We start from the raw sequence: 12,773 nt of genomic DNA on the forward strand, positions 1-12,773 counted from the left end.
GTAGTTTCGTATGAACAAGTAGAACTTCGTGAGTTAATTTGGAGTGCCATTTCAGATAGAAAATGCCTAATAAGTCTATGCCCATTCGCGGTCAGACCGCAAGGCAATATTGTTCTTTACGCTGCATGTACATAGAGCTGTAAAAAAAATGAAATGGCGTTATTCGCCATCCGGAGTATAAGAAATGTTTACACACTGTCACGTCAGGTGAAACGAAAAGAGACACATAACGCGTAACACCTGCAACAACTATCCCAGGTAACGTCATCACGCGTGCATCAGATAAGCGATATTTCACTTGCGTAATTCGAGGCGTACACTCCTTGGCGAACAGCAGACCATCATCACGAGCTATCGTTTGTCACGTTTTAGATACCTCGTATATCGTTCATCTACCTGCGCCATACGATGTCCCATGTACGTTGCGGGAACACGTTGATAATCCTTTAAAGCCATTTCTTAACGATATCATAGAACTGCTATGCGATGCGTGACACGCGTGCGACAGACCGCAAATTAATAAGCACGCTTCTGTCCAAGACAGTAGAATCGACTATGGTTTAAGCAACGCCTCCAGTAAAACAGAGAAATTTAACGAACGTTCATGCAGGACGATAATTTTACGTAGAATTCGTTGTGCCCCCTTGAATTTTGCAACTTTGTTGCGTGGGCATTTTGAAAGAATTGCAGCACAATGATTGAAATTAATTACTACCAATTTTCAGTTCTTTTCGTTTGCGTAAAAGACAACGCTTCTTTTACGACGGTATAATTAGCTAACTGCAACAGTCTATGATTTGTGACACGTTTATCGTTATGTGTCTGGTAAACCAAACGTCTTACAGATGTCCAGATTCGTCACGTAGGAACTTACATAGACTAATTTCTAGATCTGGACTCTTGAATCTTTTGGATGATTCTATTAAGAATGCAGAAAAAAAGAAAACATAGAATGCTTTGTACGAGAGGATAATCGTGATACGTACGTGATTCCTTGTTTCGTTTGAAATTCGCGATAAAATCGATCTTGTCGTAACAGCTTTACATATATCCTTCGGCAAATATTAGAGTCATCTTGCTGGAGGTCTTTTCGGAGGCCTATGAGAGAGACCGCTCCCTCGTCTCGAGCTGTTGTGCAACGTGATCCAAGAGTGAAAGATCATTGTCCCGCATGATCGTACATAAACCTTGCAGCTCGTGTGCAAGTCGTGCACCCTAATTATGCGGGCAAGACCACCGTCATACTCTGTGAATTTTACGAAGTACGAGTTAGTTTCTCGTGCGAAAACCTGGAATCTCTTGCACAATAATTTAGTAATTAATAACATCGACGGATTCGCGAACGACAAATCGACAGGTTATAGATCGTCGTTTTAAAAATAATTCTTGCAATTTTACAATTGTTTCATCGAACGTGACAATCGGCTGACTCGTAGCTCGCAAAATCTTCGCGTCGTACTTACTCTGCTTGTAATTTGATTATTAATATCGGTTCAATCGTACGAAATAATTGTTATAATTAACGTTTACTATGAATGAATAATACGGTGATTAAACGATGTGTTCGAATCTGTATGTACGTTGATCGTATTCAACAAGCTGAACGCGATAAAAGTTTCACGTTCTGACAAGAAGATCTGACGCAAATAGAACTTCTTACGAATAGCAAAAAAGAAGTACAAGATCAGAGGTTATAGCGTTCAAACTCGAAAGAAATCTGTTGAAACGTGCTTCGTTAATGATCGGATTAATATTCAAGACACGTACAAATTACGTGTTTACGCGTCTGAAACATATGATCGATCGAATACAGCTGGTAGTTACAGTTAAATGCGACACTCATGACATTACGGTGGATTTCTATGTACCGTAATTTATTTAAGAGAACGAGAGCCGAGGCAAATCCGCGAACGCTCGACCAACGTATCCTCGGGCTGTGGGTCGTAGATCACTACGTGGGTCACGAATCTCAATGATGTAGAATCTTTTTATCTCGTCTAAACAGTTGAACGGATTACATATATCGTTTAGAGACGATTTCCTCGTATTTTACTTGACGAACATCTTTCAATTTTCAATCCACCGACATCAACAAGAACGCCGAATACATGCCGAGACTATTTATCTGAAAAACGAGATTTATTATTAAAGAAGAACTTAATAAAGCCGAAGTTTCCTTGTATCTTCGTAACAATCCATGTGCGAACGAAAGAAGCCGGCGCGGTGCGTCAACCTGGTTTCAGCATCTCACGAGCCTTCGAAGTTCACAATTTTTCGCGTGTGCTCGTTTCTCGAACGTTGTTTCGCCACCGGTAAATCCCATCGTAAGTCTACGATATCTAGACGTTCTGCAGAATTAATAATTCAAGATTAATGCGAGATAAGCGGGTCGCGCGGCCCGTGCACACCAAGAATCAGAAGACGTCGAGAAGGTATAAGAAGAGAAAAAAAGGAGGAAAAGAGGACGTACATATATGAAAAGTTTTATCGAGGCGGGAGCTGCCGAATAAAAGCCGAAGTTCGTTTATTGCTCTTCTTGGAACAACCGAGTGCAGCGTTGGACGAAGGACGCACCGGTGCTCGATGAAAAGTTGAAGCAACACTTTCCCCTTTGTAGGTTCGCGTGTCTACGAACGTCACCTCGCGCTTGTTGTCCAGCCACGATGAGCCGCGTATTAATTAAAATAGGACATTTTTCATTCGGCACAAGGCCTCTGTTCCTCGGGGACGTGAAATTAATTTCTACAAAAGCGTATTGGAACACGACCTTTTAAAGCGACAAACCCTTCGTTCTTGGTAATTACATGGCGTTCCCGCGAGCTCGACCACTCGCGTTTCGATTAAATGAGAGCCACGCGTCGCCTGCGCTCCATCCTGTAATTAATAAAATCAATTAGTCGATATCTCGCCGTTTGATCTTTGCTCGAAGCACCGCGCATTCGGACAATTTATGCCGAATGAACAACGTGGCTGCTATCCTCGCGACAACGTCGATAAAAGGCACAGCGAATAACCGGATCGAAACGAACAAGAAGAAGAAGAAGAAGATGAAGAAGAAGAAAAAGATAAAGAAAAAGAAGAAGAAGAAGAAGAAGAGGAACAAGAGCAAGAAAAGGAGAAGAGCGTAAGGTCGGAGAAGATGAGTTACGTAATCGCAGCAACTCGTCGGCGCATGTGTACCGATCGCCCGGGGCGAACGGAGACCTTGTCGACGTGCATGAGAACTGGGCCGTGCCGCTCCGCGCCGCGCCAATGTCCACCGCCATCCCGATTTTACTGGACTCAAATCGAACCACCCACCCCTTTCTTTCTATTGTGCCCTGTTTAAATTTCCTTACTCTCTGTACTAACTATCTATCATTTTTTTAATAACATGCATTACGTTGTTAATGCATTACGTTTTGTTCCTGAAGAAGCAAACTGGCTATGTTCGCAAAACATCGGGACGCGAGACAATGCGAGTATCAAACGACACGATTGAAATCCGAAGAATCACAAATATATCGTGTAATCACGGTACAAGTTTAAAATACAAAAAGAAAGGATCGTTTTATGTTTTTAATGTTCCGATCTGCTATCTTTTCTTCGAGTTCTACTCTTCCTCTCGTTTTCTCTTTAATTATGTAAAAAGAACCGAAAAAATAGACAATTTTATTATCTTTTATTACCTTGTTCCGTCGCACCTTTTCGCCTTATAGACTTGTAGATTAGGGGTCATTAAAAAAAGCTGAATTTTTATAAACCGAGCATTCGAGAATATTTGTCAAGTTTATTTTCATGTTCTACCGAAGCACGCGATCAATCTTTGGAGAGGAGGATCGCGCGAGAATCTTTTCCTTCTTTGTAAATTGACTCTCCAACTAGCGTCTTTCATCTGTCTCAGTCTTTCCTCTTGTAACTTATTTTCTCACTACTCGATTTCGTTCGGAATCTCAGCTTCTTCCAACTGGTTTCTGTCACGATACCGCCACAAACATTTCCGGCAGGCTGACTGTCGTCGCAGAGTCTGCGACGTATTTGCTCTTACTCTCCCGGCTCATCTACGACGCATCATACTTTGATATTTGCTCGTAAGAAATAAGGAAGCCATTTATATACAGGAAAATCTTTACTAATTTGGTTAACATAAATACGCAACGTTCATAGTTTCTCGATAAATATTTTTGTATCGATACCAAAGACATATCTTATCAATACCGATTGTTCTAATTATATTTCTAATTATTATTCTAATTATATCCATCTTCTAATTATATTTGTTGAATTCTTAATATACTTATATGTATATCGTTCTATCGATAATAAATGAGTTTCATTTCGTCTCATCGGCACGTTTATGAATCAATTTCTCCGACTATTCGCGCCAAAGAGGATTGTATACTTTGCGCTGCAAAAAAGGACGTACAAATCAATCGCATTACGTCAATCTTTCTTAAACTCGTTCGTCATTTATACTACTTACAAAGGAACACGCATACGCGCGCATTTATTGCCTCGAGTTTGCAACGTGAATTAAGGGCGACTGTTGCCATGCAAGATATACAGAGTCACACACGCGGTTTCAAGGGCTCGAAGCGACACGGTTGCGCCTCGAAAATGGCCCGCTTTTTGATACAAAATTCAGATTTACAATCGTAATTCCCATCACACGATCATTCTTCGAATTTCTGACGATTCCTCGATGACCTCAGCTTCCAAACCAACATTTTGTAAAAGTGGTCATGGATCCGACGATAGCACTTTGATTTCACCGCGAGTATGCATACAGTCAGTCGCGAAAGTCTACATATATCCCCCAAGTATAGAATTATAATCAAAAATTTATTACATAATTGTCTCGATACGTTAAAACAGATATTATTCGAATGTAACAGAATTTATTCAGGTTCATCTTTACTAGAAAAAAAAAAACAAAAAAGGATTAAAAAGATATAAAATACACTGTTACGAAAATAACTTAGACTTATTATATCAATATCTTGCAGCCTCCACCTCCCTGCGTAATCATCAATAATGGCCCGGTATCTCCTTGGCATCGATGAAATCAAAGGTTTTGTAATTTCTCATGTAATTTTATCTTAAGATTTTTCCGAGTTAAATGTTTGAATTTTTGTAATTTCTTGCGGAAATACATTAATGATCGCGTTCATATATAAATATAAATAATATCGCGTCAAAGTGTGTTTTCAGTTTCTTTGGAGAGTCAGATACACGAAATTCGATAGGCGTACGTAGACTTTCGTGGCTGACTGTATGTGTCGACTGTATGTACGCTGGTCGGCCATGCTCCAGAAATTGTGAAATTTGAATTAGAATTAAGGAATTTCTTGCGAAGATAAACGCGGTTACTTTGACGGACAGATTTCAGAGCACGGACGTATTATCTTTTCACGTAACATGTGCACGCGTGTTACCTGTTTCTAGAACTACTCGAGTGAATCATTCAAGTGTACACGGTTGCTTAGAAATCTGATAACAAGCTAGAACACTTTGCCCCTTTGCGAAATATCACTAGATTTTTTGTAAATATTTGCCGAATCTGTCATAGATCTACAGGAAGTTACCTGAACTTCTAACTCTAAAATATATTACTATAGTTTACAATGGCTTATTCAAACGCATATTCTTTTTGTTGCAGGTATTAGGTCCGATTTCAGGATGTCACGTGAATCCAGCGGTATCTATGGGACTTTTAGTAAGCGGGAATTGCAGCTTTCTAAAGACCATTTGTTACATAGTTTGTCAGTGTTGCGGAGCAATCGCAGGTTCAGGAATTTTAAAGGTAAAATCAACAAAAATTCCTAAAGAAACGACTTTGAATTTTTTATTCAACCGATAACCAATCGTTATTACTAATTAGCACTTTTACCGTTGATTGAATTCTCATTACAAGCAGTATTATAGCCTACCAAATAATTCTTTAATCTTTATTTTTTAAACCTGTTTTTAAGTTGCACGTGTGTATATCACAAATATAGATACAGCCTGAGAATTGTTTTTTGTCCTGTAATTATCCAACAAAGCTTTTTAGTCGCCTGATTTTAATTAAAACGTCGTTTTAATTTAAAGGTCAAGGTTTTATCATTTGTTTGCCGACATTCGTTACATCAGAAAATAACGACTCAAAGAAATTACAGGTATGCATTATGCCTGATCCATTCGTGACAGTTAATTCATATAGACATGCATAGCCGTCAATTTCGATGATTAGCCTTTGTTGGTATATACCTTACAATTCGTAGATCTATATCTCACGATTCGCAATCGAATACAATATTTGATTACTTTTCAAAACGTAATATATTAAAATATTAAGTATGAGAAAAGAAACAAATTCATCGACAGATCTTTCAAAATAAATGTACAACAATTTTATCGATATTATACTTTCCCGTGTATTTTTTGCATACTTTTGTTCTTTAAATAATGGCCAGCAGTAAATAAGTTTCTTTCTTTAAACTAGGATAAAGCATAACTGTTAGGACGTGCTTATATCTGAAATACTGTCGCATTAAATTATATAATGCAATGTGATAGCCATTAAGCCCACAATTACAGTTGCTGGACTGTATGTAGTTGTCGAAAACCAGAACCCATTGAAAGAACCGCGGCTATAATTATCCAATAAAAACTCTACAATTGAGGAACGAGTATAGTTACCTTTTTCGGCTTTGACATAATGTCCCATGCTAACAGTACTAATTGACGTGATCGAAACAGCATCGAATCATTCTTTTAACTGATCGTCGATCGTCATTTTAGTATATATGCCCCAACGAAACGAAACGAAACCCGCGAAAGATCGCGGTAAGTTGACAAGCTGTTCACGAAGGATCCACTGGAATTTCTAAAAGGAAATTTGTAATATCTATATTTATGTAAATTAAATATAATAAATCTATATTCGTATTCGAAGTATATTTATAAAATTATCCAAGACGATTGAAACGGTTCAAATTATTATTGCTGAGGATGTCTTAAAAATGATCCATAGATTATAAATTATAAATAGATAGGTTTATAGATAAATAGGATCTCCACTTGCAGTAAATAAAGAGTAAAACGAAGAAACAACTTAATTTAATATTCTTTACGTCTAACATTCCTCCATACCTTTTACATTACTAGTTTAGCGATTATATGTGCAATTTCATATTTTTGTGGGGATAATTTAAAAAATAGAAACCAAGTATGAATATTTTACTTGTAAATGCATCGAAATCAAAATCCACAGTCTACAGTGTACGCATTACGCGTCATTAGCCTAAACACTCGCTGCTGTCGCCCATTCTCTTACAACATTTATCCGTGTGCCATATACGGTACATGTTATGATATATTAGTAGTATCATAATATACAGTACATATTGTAATACCTTCAAAATGAATATAATTATTTGCAGCTGTTGATCCCTGTTGAAGCGGCAAATAAGGGCTTAGGAGCTACAAATTTGGGCTTACTGGTCAACCAAATGCAAGGCATCTTCATGGAAGCGATCGTTACATTCCTGCTACTTCTAGTTATCCATGCAGTAACAGATCCCAAGAGAACCGACACAAAAGGATGGGCGCCTTTGGCGATCGGATTGACCATCACCGTGGCTCACATGGCTGCTGTACCTGTAACAGGAAGTAGCATGAACCCGGCTAGGTCGTTAGGTCCTGCGATCGTCCTTGGTAAATGGGACGATCTGTGGATCTATTGGGTCGGACCGATCCTCGGAGCCTGTATCGCCGGTGCCTTGTACAAATTGGCGTTCAGACATAAAACGATGGACGATGAAGCTTCATACGACTTCTAACAACAGAATCGAACGTAAATATCGCTTACGATGTGGACCTGTTTCCTGTAAACGAAAGAAACAAGTCAAAAATCATGTTGATATCTGCTGAATGGAAATTTACTGCATTTGACGTATTAAAGAAAGTTTAAATGGTGCTTTTCACGAAAAAAGGAAAAAAGAAATAGGAGAAGATATCGTTCGGTTTAATTCGTATCCGAAATTGACGATAAAGTATTTTTGCAAAACAAAACACGACTGATCGAATATTTTAAACTGAGAAAGAAATGGACGTTCTGTTTATAGTCTGAGTAATCTTTTAACAAGTATTTAGTACAATTAGATGTTTAGTAAACTAAATCCTTGCATTGTTTTAGATACTACTTATAATTGACGAGACAGGGTATATTTATACGTTTCAGTTTTTTGCATTTCGATCGTTGGAGGAAGAATCAAGAAACAAGTCAATTAAAATTCAACGAAATTAAACGATGTAAACGCAAATCATTTTGCAATACATTTGACCGCGTTTTCCGTTAATTTTTTCTTATGTACTTTGCATGCAATGATCTACGAAAGATATATATTATTCGAAGGAGAAACTTAAACAACATCTTGTTTAGAATAGATTTTGTTATTGTTAATAGTATAATTAATGAAGTATATCTGTTTAATATTTATCATATTTTTAATGACGATAAAAGAAAAGAATTAATACGCTCTAAATGTTCTAGGTACATAATCTGTATTTATCCGAATAATTTATGAAATGTATTTAACTTTAATCGATAATTTTAATAGTAACATATATGTATTATATTATGAACGCTATACAATTTCGTTCGATAGATTTTCATCTTATCACAACAAAGATATCCATGTACATGTCGTATCGATATATTTTGTACCCCGTTTAGGTTTTGTACATATTGTACTTGCATTTACTTGTAAGATGTCACATATAAATACATGGTTCATATTGCACACTATGCTTGTATAAAGTATTTATTTAGACGATTCTTTCATCGGCAGCTTGAACAATTTGTATCTAATAAAATTCCAAACATGTTCTATGCAAGTAGTACAACTCTTAATTAATGGCTCCGCTTCAAACACTAATCTCAACAAGTTCATGTCAAAGGACTCGGTTTGTAAAACGATTTAATTACACGCTAATTACACATGCTCCCATCGAGCTTCCTCGTTGTATCGCACACATCTACGGTTCGAAGCAGCAAAAATAGCACGTACCGAAATAGACGAACGTGGTTTTTGGATGCTTGGGTGATGCCAGTAAGTCCCAGCATCGTCGACCGGCAACGTGTCATTCGATTGCAAATTACCAACTGGAAAAATAATCGAGATCATTTACTCGTATCAAACGAACGAAACGAAAGATTTCCTTAAACCTATAATTGGTAATTAGTTAACGTCTGTCCTCTCAAAAACGGTACGGTAAACCATGAGAAGAAGTTGCGACAAGTGTTACAGTGAAGGCACATGAATCGAACGCTATCTATCTATATACGTACGTGAAACATATTAAAGTATTTTGTGCAACAGAAAATTAATCGGAAGCGTGGAACAAAATGTTAGGGGAGGACGATAGCGGAGTCAGTGATTACTTCCGGTCAAATTTCCTGGCACTCCAAAATGCGGTTACCCCGCAGGATATGAAAAAATTCATAGCCCTGAATGAAAATTCGGAAAGGATCCGTTTCCTACTGCGATATCCAGTGATTTATAATTTGCCTGTGCGAGTTACTGAAGAGGCAGAATTGCTGAAGAACAGCGACAAAGCTCTGAAACTTAAGGATATTGGTAACAAGTATTTTGGACGTGGTGAATTCATTAAAGCGCTAGGATCTTACTCGAACGCGGTTCTACTAGCACCTAGGAAAGGTAATTGATGATCGTTGATACTATCGCTGCTACTCGTCTAATGCTGTTGAAGCGTTAACATTCTACGCGTTATTTGTTTCGGTAAAATTGATCGTTTCACAATCTCTACGTAAGCTATTCTGTCAACGCGCCCAGTTCATCGCACACCGATTTTATAACAATGTTAGAATTATGTCGATGCGTTTTAAATTTAACGTAACTTGATCTTCGCCTCAGCTTTGATAATCGCGCGATACATCAGGCAGCGAAAGTCCCGAATCTTTGGTATAATCGTAAATTCGATGTGAACTTTTACTTTGCTTGTATCGAATCAATTGCCAACTGTTCCTCAGACTTGGGCGTTATACTGGCGAATCGTTCGGCAACGCTTTACCACCTAGAAGAGTACAGCTACGGTCTAACAGACGCGGAAGAAGCTTTACGCGTCGGATATCCACATGAATTGCATTATAAAATTCAAGAAAGACGCGCTAGATGTTTGCTCGGATTAAAAAGACACGACGAGGCTGTGCTAGCATTCAGGAACGCTTTGCAAGCATTAGACACTGCGAAACTATCGTTGGACAAGAAACAGAAGCTCGAGGCAGACATTAGACTTATGCTTGCTGTGATAGACAAGGGTAATCGGCTGGCACAGAAGACGTCGAAAATTCCTCAGAAAGAAGAGATTAGGGAGCCTAAAAGGACGACTCTAAAGATCGAGCACTGCAATCCTCTGTATCCTTCCTGCAGCAAAGCGGTTGAAATTAAGGATGAAGGTGGTAACATAGGTAGACACGCCGTTGCTACTAAAGACATCGAACCTGGGGAAACTCTAGTGATAGAAAAGCCACATTGTGCAGTTTTGTTGGCGGAATACAGGTGCGGTTAATTGAACAGAAACCTCGAAAAGAGTCCAAGCACGTTTAGCACGTTTCGAGAAACGCTGGAAAAACGTTAAACGCGTTTTAAGTTTCATAAGTTTCAAACACCTAAAGTACTTCTTGTATTCAAGGTTCATTTGCCTTCTGACCAAACATCTGCAAACTGTGTGTATTAAAACGATCGACAGGAATTGTAGCCAAATTGACCAAAATGTGCCACAGACCCTTATTCGAGATTTCCATTCGATTGTCAAATGACTTGTACAGAAACGGTGCTGGAAATTGTACTTGATTAACATTAAGACTTATATAATTTCATTGCAGACTCACCAATTGTCATCATTGTTTCACGAAAATATTCGTACCGATACCAACTAGCTGTGACACGTGCAACTTCGTGGCTTACTGTAGTATTCCCTGCAGAAACAAGGATGCCGAGATTCATAAAAACGAATGCATGATACTACCCAGCTTATGGTTCTCGGAAACTTCTGTAAATTGTTTCTTAGCTTTAAAGGCAATCGTTCAGAAACCCTTCGAAGAATTATTGACGCTCAAAGATAAGCTTAAAGCTACGAAGGGCAGATTCGAGACTTCGACACAGCGACCTCGTCGACACGATGACTTCGAAGCTATCTATGGATTAAGTAATCAATTAATCGATTATTACAGTCGTACAAAAATGGGAAAAGAACGCCTTTTGATGGAATAAATCTAATATCATGATGTTTTTAATTAAATACGTTTATTAATAGATATTCGTTGAGAAAAATATATGCACAATATCCATTTATGTTTCTCTTTGTACAGTAACTCACGAGGAAGAAAGAACATCGGAAGATCTTTTCCATAGAACTTATATAGCTACTTGGCTATTGAGACTTTTAAAACGAAGCCCTTACTTTCCCGAATGGGTTAAAACCCCAGATTCAGCGGAAGCGATACCCTCCGATGGTGAATTATACATAGGCAGTTTAATTCTACATAATTTAATGTTAATACAATTTAACGCTCATGAAGTAAGTCATGTTATTTCTCTTTTTTCATTTTTTCCCAACAAAACTAGTATCAAGTATAGAATCGAAAGTTTTATATATTTGTGCGTTGTTCGCATTTATGCACTTACATTTCATTCTCAGATATCGGAATTAGTTGTACCAAAGGGTAGCAATATTTTAGCAAAAGCTAAAAGTAAATTTATTGGTGGCGGTGTTTACTCGACAGTTTCACTATTTAATCATTCGTGCAATCCTGGTATCATCAGGTAAATAGAAAGCTATGATTGCGAACTGTAATCTAAATGAAATTCATAATAACAATCGTCCATAATTTAATTACTAGGATAGTAATTATGAAATAGTAAATCGTAAATAATCATCACTGGCTACATAGGTATTTTATCGGTACCACTATGATTGTACGAGCAATTCGCACCATTCCAGCAGGAGAGGAAATCTCCGAAAACTATGGCCCAATTTTTACAACTACTCCCGAAGCTGAACGGAAACGGAAACTAAGAGTACAATACTGGTTCGATTGCAACTGTGAAGCATGTACAGCTCATTGGCCTACTTTGGAAGAAATCGATCCAACGATTCTAAGGTATTCTTTATTTTGTTACGATTATTTCAAATCTTCGATCTTTTGTGGCTCGAAATTATAGGCATGAAATATTTCAATCTTTTTTTAGATTCAAGTGCGAGACTGGTAAAGAATGTGGAAACGTTCTACCTATAAAAGCAGACACAAACGAGTTCATGATCAGATGTTCCAAATGTGGCAAGAATACTAATATTTTCAAAGGTTTAAAAGCGTTACAAGACACAGATGCCATTTTTAGAACTGCTTCCAGAAACCTCGAGGAAGGGAAGCACCAAGAAGCATTAAAATCTTATTTAGAAATTTTAAAACTTCTAGATGAAACCCTCGCTTTACCCATAAGAGATTATCATCTATGTCAACAAGGTGTTCGATTATGTATGCTTCCTTTAGGAAACGTTTCTTATATTTAAGAATTCACTGCGTCAATGAAATCAATAATTTAACAAAGAAAATGTAACCAAGTATAATAATTTCAATATATATATATATATATATATATATATATATTATATATATATATATATATATGTGATAATTTCTTTTTTAACTGAATATTAATGGGATAAGAAATATGAAATATACGACTCCGATGTACTATTACTTCGATACTTTATTATTTTCTATT

The 12,773-nt window shown here is 37.4% G+C and overlaps 2 protein-coding genes across 4 annotated transcripts in view; both read left to right on the forward strand.

The window, feature by feature from the left end:
* Positions 1 to 8,770, forward strand: part of LOC132905197 (aquaporin AQPAn.G-like) — a 33,887-nt gene extending 25,117 nt beyond the window's left edge. The window contains exons 4-5 of the mRNA XM_060956234.1: positions 5,639 to 5,782; positions 7,404 to 8,770. Coding sequence (XP_060812217.1) covers positions 5,639 to 5,782; positions 7,404 to 7,802 — 543 coding nt within the window. The 3' untranslated portion in view covers positions 7,803 to 8,770. The remainder of the gene's footprint in view (positions 1 to 5,638; positions 5,783 to 7,403) is intronic.
* Positions 8,771 to 8,921: 151 nt separating this feature from the next.
* LOC132905192 (SET and MYND domain-containing protein 4-like) lies at positions 8,922 to 12,600 on the forward strand. Of its 3 annotated transcripts, XM_060956223.1 has the most exons (7): positions 8,922 to 9,683; positions 10,016 to 10,544; positions 10,871 to 11,193; positions 11,357 to 11,565; positions 11,686 to 11,810; positions 11,939 to 12,148; positions 12,237 to 12,600. In XM_060956223.1, exons 1-7 carry the CDS (start codon positions 9,371 to 9,373, stop codon positions 12,556 to 12,558), a joined length of 2,031 nt encoding a protein of 676 aa, XP_060812206.1. In that variant the 5' UTR covers positions 8,922 to 9,370; the 3' UTR covers positions 12,559 to 12,600. The 3 variants fall into 3 exon arrangements, with proteins under 3 accessions (XP_060812206.1, XP_060812205.1, XP_060812207.1); XM_060956222.1 differs by having other exon boundaries at positions 11,357 to 11,810; XM_060956224.1 differs by lacking the exon at positions 12,237 to 12,600 and having other exon boundaries at positions 11,357 to 11,810; positions 11,888 to 12,082.
* The last annotated feature ends 173 nt before the right edge of the window (positions 12,601 to 12,773 follow it).

This window comes from Bombus pascuorum, chromosome 3 (genome assembly GCF_905332965.1).
Source record: "Bombus pascuorum chromosome 3, iyBomPasc1.1, whole genome shotgun sequence".
NCBI lineage: Eukaryota > Metazoa > Arthropoda > Insecta > Hymenoptera > Apidae > Bombus > Bombus pascuorum.

Coding starts and splice junctions, on each gene's coding strand:
- LOC132905192 (XM_060956222.1), top strand. CDS start 9,371: ATGTTAGGGGAGGACGATAGCGGAGTCAGTGATTACTTCCGGTCAAAT. Junction 9,684..10,015: donor TCTACTAGCACCTAGGAAAG/GTAATTGATGAT, acceptor ACTGTTCCTCAG/ACTTGGGCGTTATACTGGCG. Junction 11,811..11,938: donor TGCAATCCTGGTATCATCAG/GTAAATAGAAAG, acceptor CTGGCTACATAG/GTATTTTATCGGTACCACTA.